Consider the following 16,056-nt stretch of genomic DNA (forward strand, 5'->3'; position numbering starts at 1 on the left):
ACAGGTGTCTCCATAATGACACGTTAAATAGCCCTACCTACACCTGGTAAACAGGCGTCTCCATAATGACACGTTAAATAGCCCTACCTACACCTGGTAAACAGGAGTCTCCATAATGACATGGTAAATAGTCCTACCTACACCTGGTAAACAGGCGTCTCCATAATGACATGTTAAATAGCCCTACCTACACCTGGTAAACAGGCGTCTCCATAATGACACGTTAAATAGCCCTACCTACACCTGGTAAACAGGTGTCTCCATAATGACATGTTAAATAGCCCTACCTACACCTGGTAAACAGGTGTCTCCATAATGACACGTTAAATAGCCCTACCTACACCTGGTAAACAGGTGTCTCCATAATGACACGTTAAATAGTCCTACCTACACCTGGTAAACAGGTGTCTCCATAATGACACGTTAAATAGTCCTACCTACACCTGGTAAACAGGTGTCTCCATAATGACACGTTAAATAGTCCTACCTACACCTGGTAAACAGGTGTCTCCATAATGACACGTTAAATAGTCCTACCTACACCTGGTAAACAGGCGTCTCCATAATGACATGTTAAATAGCCCTACCTACACCTGGTAAACAGGTGTCTCCATAATGACATGTTAAATAGTCCTACCTACACCTGGTAAACAGGTGTCTCCATAATGACATGTTAAATAGCCCTACCTACACCTGGTAAAAAGTTGTCATGACGCGACATTGTTTTCAAATGAGCCCAATTTTGCGGGACTCATGAAAACCGTAGACATGGCAACCCTGCCCTCTGTGTTCCGTTAGACAGGTAACTCTACATTATAGCAGGGGTGTAATTCATAACACAGGTTTTTACAGCAGCAGATTATGATCAATAATGTCAAAAGCCACACTGAAGTCTAACAAAACAGCCCCCACAATCTTTTTATCAACATTTTCTCTCAGCCAATCATCAGTCATTTGTGTAAGTGCTGTGGTTGTTGAATGTCCCTCCCTATAAGCATGCTGAACGTCTGTTGTCAATTTGTTTCATGTGAAATAGCATCGTATCTGGTCAAATTAAGGGTTGGTAACAGGCTGATTGGTCAGCTATTTGAGCCAGTAAATGGTGCTTTGCTATTCTTGGGTAGTGAAATGACTTGCTTCCCTCCAGACGTGAGGGAACAGACAGACGGGTGTGGCAGACAGACGGGCGTGGCAGAGGGCCAGACAGAGGTGTACCTGTGAGATGGGGATCCTGCAGCTCTCCGACTGGCTGCTGTCTGGTCTGTACTGTTGGATAATACCTGTCCCCAACTCCTCTAGTAACTACGGAGAGAGATGTTATGTTTGTCTCATTATTACACACGACTCAATATGTTAAACAAACTGCACATTGCTGTGTGTGTGTGTCACCTTGGCTCCGTGTAGTTGAACGGAGGGGTCTGTCTCTCGGAGGCAGCGAGCGCTCACCTGCCCCAGGTCACAGAGACATGCCTGGCACAGAGGGAAGTATCCACGCACCAGGTGGGCTAGAACCTAACACAGTCACACACAGTCACACAGTAACACACAGTCACACACAGTCACACACAGTCACACAGTAACACAGTCACACACAGTAACACAGTCACACACAGTAACACAGTCACACACAGTCACACACAGTCACACACAGTCACACACAGTAACACAGTCACACACAGTCACACACAGTCACACACAGTAACACAGTCACACACAGTAACACAGTCACACACAGTAACACAGTCACACAGTCACACACAGTAACACAGTCACACACAGTCACACACAGTCACACACAGTCACACACAGTCACACACAGTCACACACAGTAACACAGTCACACACAGTAACACAGTAACACAGTCACACACAGGTTTCCATTAGCCCGTAAATGCTTGCTTTTGGCCGTTCATTTTCTTTTTATTCAGTGGTTGTGCTCCAACTTCCAAGGTTAATATTCTTCACAGATTATACATCATCAAGCTGCTGGGACATTACTGTCAGTTTCTATTCTAAACCGCTGGGACATTTACTGTCAGTTTCTATTCTAAACCACATCCCCGACAGTCAGTTTCTATTCTAAACCGCTGGGACATTTACTGTCAGTTTCTATTCTAAACCACAGCCCCGACAGTCAGTTTCTATTCTAAACCACCGCCCCGACAGTCAGTTTCTATTCTAAACCGCTGGGACATTTACTGTCAGTTTCTATTCTAAACCACCGCCCCGACAGTCAGTTTCTATTCTAAACCACCGCCCCGACAGTCAGTTTCTATTCTAAACCACCGCCCCGACAGTCAGTTTCTATTCTAAACCACCGCCCCGACAGTCAGTTTCTATTCTAAACCACCGCCCCGACAGTCAGTTTCTATTCTAAACCGCTGGGACATTTACTGTCAGTTTCTATTCTAAACCACAGCCCCGACAGTCAGTTTCTATTCTAAACCACCGCCCCGACAGTCAGTTTCTATTCTAAACCACCGCCCGACAGTCAGTTTCTATTCTAAACCACCGCCCCGACAGTCAGTTTCTATTCTAAACCACCGCCCCGACAGTCAGTTTCTATTCTAAACCACCGCCCCGACAGTCAGTTTCTATTCTAAACCACCGCCCGACAGTCAGTTTCTATTCTAAACCACCGCCCGACAGTCAGTTTCTATTCTAAACCACCGCCCCGACAGTCAGTTTCTATTCTAAACCACCGCCCCGACAGTCAGTTTCTATTCTAAACCACCGCCCCGACAGTCAGTTTCTATTCTAAACCACCGCCCCGACAGTCAGTTTCTATTCTAAACCACCGCCCCGACAGTCAGTTTCTATTCTAAACCACCGCCCCGACAGTCAGTTTCTATTCTAAACCACCGCCCCGACAGTCAGTTTCTATTCTAAACCACCGTCCCGACAGTCAGTTTCTATTCTAAACCACCGCCCCGACAGTCAGTTTCTATTCTAAACCACCGCCCCGACAGTCAGTTTCTATTCTAAACCGCTGGGACATTTACTGTCAGTTTCTATTCTAAACCACCGCCCCGACAGTCAGTTTCTATTCTAAACCGCTGGGACATTTACTGTCAGTTTCTATTCTAAACCACCGCCCCGACAGTCAGTTTCTATTCTAAACCGCTGGGACATTTACTGTCAGTTTCTATTCTAAACCACCGCCCCGACAGTCAGTTTCTATTCTAAACCACCGCCCCGACAGTCAGTTTCTATTCTAAACCACCGCCCCGACAGTCAGTTTCTATTCTAAACCACCGCCCCGACAGTCAGTTTCTATTCTAAACCACCGCCCCGACAGTCAGTTTCTATTCTAAACCACCGCCCGACAGTCAGTTTCTATTCTAAACCACCGCCCCGACAGTCAGTTTCTATTCTAAACCACCGCCCCGACAGTCAGTTTCTATTCTAAACCACCGCCCCGACAGTCAGTTTCTATTCTAAACCACCGCCCCGACAGTCAGTTTCTATTCTAAACCACCGCCCCGACAGTCAGTTTCTATTCTAAACCACCGCCCCGACAGTCAGTTTCTATTCTAAACCACCGCCCCGACAGTCAGTTTCTATTCTAAACCACCGCCCCGACAGTCAGTTTCTATTCTAAACCACCGCCCCGACAGTCAGTTTCTATTCTAAACCACCGCCCCGACAGTCAGTTTCTATTCTAAACCACATCCCCGACAGTCAGTTTCTATTCTAAACCACCGCCCCGACAGTCAGTTTCTATTCTAAACCACCGCCCCGACAGTCAGTTTCTATTCTAAACCACCGCCCCGACAGTCAGTTTCTATTCTAAACCACCGCCCCGACAGTCAGTTTCTATTCTAAACCACCGCCCCGACAGTCAGTTTCTATTCTAAACCACCGCCCCGACAGTCAGTTTCTATTCTAAACCACCGCCCCGACAGTCAGTTTCTATTCTAAACCACCGCCCCGACAGTCAGTTTCTATTCTAAACCACCGCCCCGACAGTCAGTTTCTATTCTAAACCACCGCCCCGACAGTCAGTTTCTATTCTAAACCACCGCCCCGACAGTCAGTTTCTATTCTAAACCACCGCCCCGACAGTCAGTTTCTATTCTAAACCACCGCCCCGACAGTCAGTTTCTATTCTAAACCACCGCCCCGACAGTCAGTTTCTATTCTAAACCACCGCCCTGACTGTCAGTTTCTATTCTAAACCACCGCCCAGACAGTCAGTTTCTATTCTAAACCACCGCCCCGACAGGGTTAGATTGTGTTGTTTATCCCCGTTTCCAATGTGCCCGCCGAGAGGGGATTCCAAAACAGAGTAAAGACAGCCTCAAGATCCCTCCCTCTTGAGGACAAAGTAGCGAGGCTGATGTACATCAAGATGCTCCAAGCAGTTGGACAGTTTTTACATCCAAACAGAAGCGGCTCACTTTGAGCAGGCCAAGGTCAGCAGCAAACAAGTTAGAGGCAAATGATTGTGTTTGTCAGGCTAGCTACAAACTAACCACCTACTGATGCTAGCTAGCTACAAACTAACCACCTACTGATGCTAGCTAGCTACAAACTAACCACCTACTGACGCTAGCTAGCTACAAACTAACCACCTACTGATGCTAGCTAGCTACAAACTAACCACCTACTGATGCTAACTAGCTACAAACTAACCACCTACTGATGCTAGCTAGCTACAAACTAACCATCTAGTGATGCTAGCTAGCTACAAACTAACCACCTAGTGATGCTAGCTAGCACTTTAAACTTTGCCACTTTGTTTACATACTCATGTATGTATGTACTCATGCATGTATACTCATGTCTACATTACTCATCTCACATGTATATACTGTACTCTATATCATCTACTGCATCTTGCCATCTTTATGTAATACATGTATCACTAGCCACTTTAAACTATGCCACTTTATGTTTACATACCCTACAGTACTCATCTCATATGTATATACCGTACTCTATACCATCTACTGCATCTTGCCTATGCCGTTCTGTACCATCACTCATTCATATATCTTTATGTACATATTCTTTATCCCTTTACACTTGTGTGTATAAGGTAGTAGTTGTGGAATTGTTAGGTTAGATTACTCGTTGGTTGTTACTGCATTGTTGGAACTAGAAGCACAAGCATTTCGCTACACTCGCATTAACATCTGCTAACCATGTGTATGTGACAAATAAAATTTGATTTGAAGTGTCTTTCTGACCTGTAAGGCCTCCAGGCGGACAGGGGATGGCTCTAGAGCTGTAGCCCCTCCTCCTCCTGGACCCTCGCTGTCTGATTGGTCGTCCCTGGGTTGAGTGACAAGCGACACACACAGCTGCAGCAGCCAGGGCACGCCCGGCTCCTCCTCTCCTGGAGTGTTGTATTTGTGGGAGGGTGGAGTGTGAGGTGAGGAAAAGCCCTCCCTCTGCCTCCAACTCAGCACCGTCTCCTGCGAGGTGTGTGAGAGGAGTAGCTGTATCTCAGAAAGAGGGGCTTGGGTCGACACCAACGCTCCATACAGTGTCAGAACAGACACCCGCACGTTCACGTCTAGGAGAGAACACACAAAGTCTGTTAAAACACCCAGACTGGTGTCGGAGGTAGGTGTGTCTGTGTGTCTCTGTGAGTGTGTACCTCTGTGTCGGAGGTAGGGTCGTATCTGTCTCCACAGCGGGCTGAGCAGGCCGGGTCTCAGGCGGTTATAAGGAGCGTTACACACCAGGTGAGCCAGGCACTGAAACACACACAGGTCAACAGGTCATAGAGGATCTGAGTGAGTCACGATCTGAGTGAGTGAGTCACCTTGACGATCTGAGTGAGTCAGGGAGTGTGAGTCACCTTGACGATCTGAGTGAGTCAGGGAGTGTGAGTCACCTTGACGATCTGAGTGAGTCAGGGAGTGTGAGTCACCTTGACGATCTGAGTGAGTCAGGGAGTGTGAGTCACCTTGACGATCTGAGTGAGTCAGGGAGTGTGAGTCACCTTGACGATCTGAGTGAGTCAGGGAGTGTGAGTCACCTTGACGATCTGAGTGAGTCAGGGAGTGTGAGTCACCTTGACGATCTGAGTGAGTCAGGGAGTGTGAGTCACCTTGATGATCTGAGTGAGTCAGGGAGTGTGAGTCACCTTGATGATCTGAGTGAGCGTGTGAGCAGAGGCTTCGGCCAGCAGAGCGAGGGAGAGCGAGCGGTGCAGCTCGCGGACGGCGGTGGCAAGGGAGAAGGAGAATGGGGTGTATGAGGTTCTGGCTGGAGCCAAGTCTTCAGCCACGCCCAGGAACTGACGGGAACCATCCAGCAATGCAGACACCACCTGGAGTGCACACGCACGCACCTGGGGGGAGAGAGACCAGCGTTACACACACACACACCTGGAGGGAGAGAGACCGGCGTCTCACACACACACACACCTGGAGGGAGAGAGACCAGCGTCTCACACACACCTGGAGGGAGAGAGACCAGCGTCTCACACACACCTGTAGGGAGAGAGACAAGCGTCTCACACACACACACACCTGGAGGGAGAGAGACCAGCGTCTCACACACACCTGGAGGGAGAGAGACCAGCGTCTCACACACACACACCTGGAGGGAGAGAGACCGGCGTCTCACACACACACACCTGGAGGGAGAGAGACCGGCGTCTCACACACACACACCTGGAGGGAGAGAGACCAGCGTCACACACACACACACACACCTGGAGGGAGAGAGACCAGCGTCTCACACACACACACACACCTGGAGGGAGAGAGACCAGCGTCTCACACACACACACACACCTGGAGGGAGAGAGACCAGCGTCTCACACACACACACACACCTGGAGGGAGAGAGACCAGCGTCTCACACACACACACACCTGGAGGGAGAGAGACCAGCGTCTCACACACACACACCTGGAGGGAGAGAGACCGGCGTCTCACACACACACACCTGGAGGGAGAGAGACCGGCGTCACACACACACACCTGGAGGGAGAGAGACCGGCGTCACACACACACCTGGAGGGAGAGAGACCGGCGTCTCACACACACACATACACACACACACACACCTGGAGGGAGAGAGGCCAGCGTCAAACACACACACACACCTGGAGGGAGAGAGACCAGCGTCACACACACACACCTGGAGGGAGAGAGACCAGCGTCACACACACACACCTGTAGGGGGAGAGACCAGAGTTAATTTTCAGGTGTGTGTACCTACCTTAGGTGAGGGGTCCTTCAGTACTACAGTGAGCAGTGTGAGAGGAGGAGGTCCACCAATGGGAGCGTCCGGTATGAACGACGACCAATAGCCATACAGCGTCCTCTTTTCCACTGCCTTCACCACGGCTAGGAGACACAGCAACACACCCTGCCGCACCCTGCCATGGAACAACCTGGTGGGAGAACACACACATTACCACACACACACACATTACCACACACACACACATTACCACACACACACACATTACCACACACACACACCCTGCCATGGAACAACCTGGTGAGAGAACACACACATTACCACACACACACACACACATTACCACACACACACACATTACCACACACACACACATTACCACACACACACACATTACCACACACACACACCCTGCCATGGAACAACCTGGTGAGAGAACACACACATTACCACACACACACACACACATTACCACACACACACACACATTACCACACACACACACATTACCACACACACACACCCTGCCGCACCCTGCCATGGAACAACCTGGTGGGAGAACACACACATTACCACACACACAGAGAGAGAACAGGACAATGCATTACCTCAGTTTACTGTGAGCTGCTCCCTCGGGATCAGAGAACTCTGAATCAGAACTGCTCTTCCATAACGGATAGAGAGACGGAACGCCTGGAGAAGGAAGTACCGAGGTCTTAGACCAGGCCTCCCCTCTTCCTCCTCTCTGGAGCCTGGGTTCTGCCTCTCTCTCCTCATCCTCCTCTCCTCCTTTCCTCCCCCGTCCTCGAGACTTCTTCTTCTTATTCTACAGAGAGGAGAGAGAGAGACAGAGAGAAGGGGGGAGAGTAGGGGAAAGAGGAGAGACAGAGAGAAGGGGGGAGAGTAGGAGAAAGAGGAGAGACAGAGAGAAGGGGGGAGAGAAGGGGGGAGAGTAGGGGAAAGAGGAGAGACAGAGAGAAGGGGGGAGAGTAGGGGAAAGAGGAGAGAGAGAGAAGGGGGGGAGAGTAGGGGAAAGAGGAGAGACAGAGAGAAGGGGGGAGAGTAGGAGAAAGAGGAGAGACAGAGAAGGGGGGAGAGTAGGGGAAAGAGGAGAGACAGAGAGAAGAAAGGCGAGGGGGATAGAAATCATTTACTGGGTCAAAGGATGGAAACCAGTTGTGATCCTGCCCTCCGAGATGAAATGTGGACCTCTGAACTACAGTTCCCATCAGGCCCTCTGGTACACATCAGACACAGTCTCTTACCCCTGAGGTCTGGGTGGGGGGGTTCCGTGGAGGTTCTGGAGGTTTGGGGGTACTGCAGGTTTCGTACTGAGGCAGGGGAGCGGGGTACAGCACGGACGGCCACTCCACACACACTCCTGGACAACCTTGGAACATCAGCCTCTGTGGACACATTAACACCTGTATGGAGACGCTCCCAACCAAACTACATATTATCCACGATACTTTATGTATCGTTTCTCTGGCTCTTTATAATCAAATGAATTCAATCAACATACAGCGTCAGCCTTGATAAAGATGAGCAAGAAAGTCTATGAAATAAACACAAATCAACATACAGTGGGGTCCTGTACTCCAGTACCCTCCCGTTTGACCCCGTGTATATTTGACCCAGTGTATATTTGACCCCGTATATATATATATTTGATTTATTTGACCCAGTGTATATTTGACCCAGTATATATTTGACCCAGTATACATTGACCCAGTATACATTGACCCATTTAACCTACTGTATATTTGACCCAGTGTATATTTGACCCAGTATATATTTGACCCAGTATACATTGACCCAGTATACATTGACCCAGTATACATTGACCCATTTAACCTACTGTATATTTGACCCAGTGTATATTTGACCATGTGTATATTTTATTTATTTGACACAGTGCATATTTGATCCAGTGTATATTTTATTTATTTGACCCAATGTATATTTGACACAGTAAATATTTGAATTATTTGACCCAGTGTAAATTTGACCCAGTATATATTTGACAGTGTATATTTGATTTATTTGACCCAGGGTATATTTGAACCAGTGTATATTTGATTTATTTGACCCAGTGATTATTTGATTTATTTGACCCAGGGTATATTTGACCCAGTGTATATTTGACCCAGTGTATATTTGACCCCGTGTATATTTGACCCCGTGTATATTTGACCCCGTGTATATTTGACCCCGTGTATATTTGACCCAGGGTATATTTGACCCATTTGACCCAGTGTATATTTGACCCAGTGTATATTTGACCCAGTGTATATTTGACCCAGTGTATATTTGACCCATTTGACCTAGTGTATATTTGACCCAGTGTATATTTGACCCCGTGTATATATTTGACCCCGTGTATGTATTTGACCCCGTGTATGTATTTGACCCCGTGTATATTTGACCCCGTGTATATTTGACCCCGTGTATATTTGACCCCGTGTATATTTGACCCCGTGTATATTTGACCCCGTGTATATTTGACCCCGTGTATATTTGAACCAGTGTATATTTGATTTATTTGACCCAGTGATTATTTGATTTATTTGACCCAGGGTATATTTGACCCAGTGTATATTTGACCCAGTGTATATTTGACCCCGTGTATATTTGACCCAGGGTATATTTGACCCCGTGTATATTTGACCCCGTGTATATTTGACCCAGAGTATATTTGACCCATTTGACCTAGTGTATATTTGACCCCGTGTATATATTTGACCCCGTGTATATATTTGACCCCGTGTATATATTTGACCCCGTGTATATATTTGACCCCGTGTGTATATTTGACCCAGTGTAAACACAGTAGATGTGTACCTTGAGAACTGCCAGTAGAGTTCCCAGTTCCTCCTGCCCTCCAAACCTCCACTTCCCTCCACACAGAGAGGACTGGAGACCCTTCACTGCTCCCTGGACCACCTACACACACAGAGAGAGTTAGTGGAACCCTAACCCCTTCCTGGACCACCTACACACACACAGAGAGTTAGTGGAACCCTAACCCCTCCCTGGACCACCTACACACAGAGAGAGTTAGTGGAACCCTAACCCCTCCCTGGACCACCTACACACAGAGAGAGTTAGTGGAACCCTAACCCCTTCCTGGACCACCTACACACACACAGAGAGTTAGTGGAACCCTAACCCCTTCCTGGACCACCTACACACACACAGAGAGTTAGTGGAACCCTAACCCCTCCCTGGACCACCTACACACAGAGAGAGTTAGTGGAACCCTAAACCCTCCCTGGACCACCTACACACACACACAGAGAGTTAGTGGAACCCTAACCCCTCCCTGGACCACCTACACACACAGAGTTAGTGGAACCCTAACCCCTCCCTGGACCACCTACACACACAGAGTTAGTGGAACCCTAACCCCTCCCTGGACCACCTACACACACACACACACAGAGAGTTAGTGGAACCCTAAAGCCCCTTCACTGCTCCCTGGACCGACCTGGTCCTCCTGTCTACACGTACATACCGTACCACCTCAACTCTCTGGTCCCCCTGCCTACACGTACATACCGTACCACCTCAACTCCCTGGTCCCCCTGCCTACACGTTACATACCGTACCACCTCAACTCTCTGGTCCCCCTGCCTACACACCGTACCACCTCAACTCTCTGGTCCCCCTGCCTACACGTACCACCTCAACTCTCTGGTCCCCCTGCCTACACGTACCACCTCAGCTCCCTAGTCCTCCTGCCTACATGTACATACCGTACCACCTCAGCTCCCTGGTCCCCCTGCCTACACGTACCACCTCAGCTCCCTGGTCCCCGTCTACACGTACATACCGTACCACCTCAACTCCCTGGTCCCCCTGCCTACACACCGTACCACCTCAACTCCCTGGTCCCCCTGCCTACACGTACCACCTCAACTCCCTGGTCCTCCTGTCTACACGTACATACCGTACCACCTCAGCTCCCTGGTCCCCCTGCCTACACGTACATACCGTACCACCTCAACTCCCTGGTCCCCCTGCCTACACGTACCACCTCAACTCCCTGGTCCTCCTGTCTACACGTACATACCGTACCACCTCAGCTCCCTGGTCCCCGTCTACACGTACATACCGTACCACCTCAACTCCCTGGTCCCCCTGCCTACACGTACCACCTCAACTCCCTGGTCCCCCTGCCTACACACCGTACCACCTCAACTCCCTGGTCCCCCTGCCTACACGTACCACCTCAACTCCCTGGTCCTCCTGTCTACACGTACATACCGTACCACCTCAGCTCCCTGGTCCCCCTGCCTACACGTACATACCGTACCACCTCAACTCCCTGGTCCCCCTGCCTACACGTACCACCTCAACTCCCTAGTCCTCCTGTCTACACGTACATACCGTACCACCTCAGCTCCCTGGTCCCCGTCTACACGTACATACCGTACCACCTCAACTCCCTGGTCCCCCTGCCTACACGTACCACCTCAACTCCCTGGTCCTCCTGTCTACACGTACATACCGTACCACCTCAGCTCCCTGGTCCCCCTGCCTACACGTACATACCGTACCACCTCAACTCCCTGGTCCCCCTGCCTACACGTACCACCTCAACTCCCTAGTCCTCCTGTCTACACGTACATACCGTACCACCTCAGCTCCCTGGTCCCCGTCTACACGTACATACCGTACCACCTCAACTCCCTGGTCCCCCTGCCTACACGTACCACCTCAACTCCCTGGTCCCCCTGTCTACACGTACATTCCGTACCACCTCAACTCCCTGGTCCCCCTGCCTACACGTACATACCGTACCACCTCAACTCCCTGGTCCCCCTGCCTACACGTTACATACCGTACCACCTCAACTCCCTGGTCCCCCTGCCTACACGTACCACCTCAACTCCCTGGTCCCCCTGCCTACACGTACATACCGTACCACCTCAGCTCCCTGGTCCCCCTGCCTACACGTACATACCGTACCACCTCAACTCCCTGGTCCTCCTGCACATTGACTATTGTTTTACTATCCCCTTTTTAATTTAGTTAATATTTACTTATTTTTTTTAAACTCGTAAATCAGCATATCACCATAAGGTCTACACCTGTTGTATTCGGCGCATGTGACCAATACAATTGGATTCGATTTAAATAACTTTTCTCCTGGGTAACCCGGTATTTCCTGCCAAAACAGGAAGTGTCATTCTAAAGCATATACAGTGCATTTGGAAAGTATTCAACCCTTTGACATTTTCCACATTTTGTTCCGTTACAGCCTTGTTCTAAAAATGGATCAAATAGAAAATGCATCCTAAACACAATACCACATAATAACAAAGCAAGTTTAGCAAAAACGTCTAATGTATATAAATAAATAAAATGTACATAAGTAGGAAGGCCTTAAAAATGGTAAAAGACACCAGCCACCCTAGTCATGGACCGTTCTCTCTGCTACCGCACGGCAAGCGGTACCGGAGCGCCGAGTCTGGGTCCAAGAGGCTTCTAAACAGCTTCTACCTCCAAGCCATAAGACTCCAGCTCCAGTTAGCGCCGGGTTAGTGTGGTGTCTGTGTGTACCGTGCAGTAGAGCAGTTCTTCAGCGTTCGGGGGTCTGGGTCAGAGTTAGTGTGGTGTCTGTGTAGGGTTAGTGTGGTGTCTGTGTGTACCGTGCAGTAGAGCAGTTCTTCAGCGTTCGGGGGTCTGGGTCAGGGTTAGTGTGGTGTCTGTGTAGGGTTAGTGTGGTGTCTGTGTGTACCGTGCAGTAGAGCAGTTCTTCAGCGTTCGGGGGTCTGGGTCAGGGTTAGTGTGGTGTCTGTGTAGGGTTAGTGTGGTGTCTGTGTGTACCGTGCAGTAGAGCAGTTCTTCAGCGTTCGGGGGTCTGGGTCAGAGTTAGTGTGGTGTCTGTGTAGGGTTAGTGTGGTGTCTGTGTGTACCGTGCAGTAGAGCAGTTCTTCAGCGTTCGGGGGTCTGGGTCAGGGTTAGTGTGGTGTCTGTGTAGGGTTAGTGTGGTGTCTGTGTGTACCGTGCAGTAGAGCAGTTCTTCAGCGTTCGGGGGTCTGGGTCAGGGTTAGTGTGGTGTCTGTGTAGGGTTAGTGTGGTGTCTGTGTGTACCGTGCAGTAGAGCAGTTCTTCAGCGTCCGGGGGTCTGGGTGACTGGAGCGTCTGCAGGAAGACTCTGAAACACACACTCCTGTACGGGTCTTCAAGGGGCGCCTGGCCTGGGACACTAGATGCATTACACAGTCAAAACAGTGTACAACGCCAGCAAACAGATAGATGTGTGGGGTCTGGTGAGGTGGGGTCTGGTATAGTGGGGTCTGGTATAGTGGGGTCTGGTATAGTGGGGTCTGGAATAGTGGGGTCTGGTATAGTGGGGTCTGGTATAGTGGGGTCTGGTATAGTGGGGTCTGGTATAGTGGGGTCTGGTATAGTGGGGTCTGGTATAGTGGGGTCTGGTATAGTGGGGTCTGGTATAGTGGGGTCTGGTATAGTGGGGTCTGGTATAGTGGGGTCTGGTATAGTGGGGTCTGGAATAGTGGGGTCTGGTATAGTGGGGTCTGGTATAGTGGGGTCTGGTATAGTGGGGTCTGGTATAGTGGGGTCTGGTATAGTGGGGTCTGGAATAGTGGGGTCTGGTATAGTGGGGTCTGGTATAGTGGGGTCTGGTATAGTGGGGTCTGGTATAGTGGGGTCTGGTATAGTGGGGTCTGGAATAGTGGGGTCTGGTATAGTGGGGTCTGGTATAGTGGGGTCTGGTATAGTGGGGTGTGGTATAGTGGGGTGTGGTATAGTGGGGTCTGGTATAGTGGGGTCTGGTATAGTGGGGTCTGGTATAGTGGGGTCTGGAATAGTGGGGTCTGGAATAGTGGGGTCTGGTATAGTGGGGTCTGGTATAGTGGGGTGTGGAATAGTGGGGTCTGGAATAGTGGGGTCTGGTATAGTGGGGTCTGGTATAGTGGGGTCTGGAATAGTGGGGTCTGGTATAGTGGGGTCTGGTATAGTGGGGTCTGGTATAGTGGGGTGTGGTATAGTGGGGTGTGGTATAGTGGGGTGTGGTATAGTGGGGTGTGGTATAGTGGGGTCTGGAATAGTGGGGTGTGGTATAGTGGGGTGTGGTATAGTGGGGTGTGGTATAGTGGGGTCTGGAATAGTGGGGTCTGGAATAGTGGGGTCTGGAATAGTGGGGTCTGGAATAGTGGGGTCTGGAATAGTGGGGTCTGGAATAGTGGGGTGTGGAATAGTGGGGTGTGGAATAGTGGGGTCTGGAATAGTGGGGTCTGGAATAGTGGGGTCTGGTATAGTGGGGTCTGGTATAGTGGGGTCTGGTATAGTGGGGTCTGGTATAGTGGGGTCTGGAATAGTGGGGTCTGGAATAGTGGGGTCTGGAATAGTGGGGTCTGGAATAGTGGGGTCTGGAATAGTGGGGTCTGGTATAGTGGGGTCTGGTATAGTGGGGTCTGGTATAGTGGGGTCTGGTATAGTGGGGTCTGGTAAGGTGGGGTCTGGAATAGTGGGGTCTGGTATAGTGGGGTCTGGAATAGTGGGGTCTGGAATAGTGGGGTGTGGTATAGTGGGGTGTGGTATAGTGGGGTGTGGTATAGTGGGGTCTGGAATAGTGGGGTCTGGAATAGTGGGGTCTGGAATAGTGGGGTCTGGAATAGTGGGGTCTGGTATAGTGGGGTCTGGAATAGTGGGGTCTGGAATAGTGGGGTCTGGTATAGTGGGGTCTGGTATAGTGGGGTCTGGAATAGTGGGGTCTGGTATAGTGGGGTCTGGTATAGTGGGGTGTGGTATAGTGGGGTCTGGAATAGTGGGGTCTGGTATAGTGGGGTCTGGTATAGTGGGGTCTGGTATAGTGGGGTGTGGTATAGTGGGGTGTGGTATAGTGGGGTGTGGTATAGTGGGGTGTGGTATAGTGGGGTCTGGAATAGTGGGGTGTGGTATAGTGGGGTGTGGTATAGTGGGGTGTGGTATAGTGGGGTCTGGAATAGTGGGGTCTGGAATAGTGGGGTCTGGAATAGTGGGGTCTGGAATAGTGGGGTCTGGAATAGTGGGGTCTGGAATAGTGGGGTGTGGAATAGTGGGGTCTGGAATAGTGGGGTCTGGAATAGTGGGGTCTGGAATAGTGGGGTCTGGTATAGTGGGGTCTGGTATAGTGGGGTCTGGTATAGTGGGGTCTGGTATAGTGGGGTCTGGAATAGTGGGGTCTGGAATAGTGGGGTCTGGAATAGTGGGGTCTGGAATAGTGGGGTCTGGAATAGTGGGGTCTGGTATAGTGGGGTCTGGTATAGTGGGGTCTGGTATAGTGGGGTCTGGTAAGGTGGGGTCTGGAATAGTGGGGTCTGGTATAGTGGGGTCTGGAATAGTGGGGTCTGGTATAGTGGGGTCTGGTATAGTGGGGTGTGGTATAGTGGGGTGTGGTATAGTGGGGTCTGGAATAGTGGGGTCTGGAATAGTGGGGTCTGGAATAGTGGGGTCTGGTATAGTGGGGTCTGGAATAGTGGGGTCTGGAATAGTGGGGTCTGGTATAGTGGGGTCTGGAATAGTGGGGTCTGGTATAGTGGGGTCTGGTATAGTGGGGTGTGGTATAGTGGGGTGTGGTATAGTGGGGTGTGGTATAGTGGGGTCTGGTATAGTGGGGTCTGGAATAGTGGGGTCTGGAATAGTGGGGTCTGGTATAGTGGGGTCTGGAATAGTGGGGTCTGGTATAGTGGGGTCTGGAATAGTGGGGTCTGGAATAGTGGGGTCTGGAATAGTGGGGTCTGGTATAGTGGGGTCTGGAATAGTGGGGTCTGGAATAGTGGGGTCTGGTATAGTGGGGTCTGGTATAGTGGGGTCTGGAATAGTGGGGTCTGGTATAGTGGGGTCTGGTATAGTGGGGTGTGGTATAGTGGGGTATGG

The 16,056-nt window shown here is 50.2% G+C and overlaps 1 protein-coding gene across 1 annotated transcript in view; it reads right to left on the reverse strand.

The window, feature by feature from the left end:
* The window catches only part of heatr6 (HEAT repeat containing 6), a 79,983-nt gene that overhangs the window by 27,659 nt on the left and 36,268 nt on the right, over positions 1-16,056 (reverse strand). Inside the window, exons 5-14 of the mRNA XM_071339894.1 lie at positions 13,267-13,381; positions 10,009-10,110; positions 8,433-8,573; positions 7,776-7,993; positions 7,183-7,357; positions 6,098-6,304; positions 5,606-5,705; positions 5,193-5,521; positions 1,390-1,512; positions 1,216-1,302 (exon numbers count right to left, since the gene is read on the reverse strand). Of these exons, the coding sequence (XP_071195995.1) occupies positions 1,216-1,302; positions 1,390-1,512; positions 5,193-5,521; positions 5,606-5,705; positions 6,098-6,304; positions 7,183-7,357; positions 7,776-7,993; positions 8,433-8,573; positions 10,009-10,110; positions 13,267-13,381 (1,597 nt within the window). The remainder of the gene's footprint in view (positions 1-1,215; positions 1,303-1,389; positions 1,513-5,192; positions 5,522-5,605; positions 5,706-6,097; positions 6,305-7,182; positions 7,358-7,775; positions 7,994-8,432; positions 8,574-10,008; positions 10,111-13,266; positions 13,382-16,056) is intronic.

The sequence above is a fragment of the Salvelinus alpinus genome, chromosome 13, assembly GCF_045679555.1.
Source record: "Salvelinus alpinus chromosome 13, SLU_Salpinus.1, whole genome shotgun sequence".
In the NCBI taxonomy this organism is placed as follows: domain Eukaryota; kingdom Metazoa; phylum Chordata; class Actinopteri; order Salmoniformes; family Salmonidae; genus Salvelinus; species Salvelinus alpinus.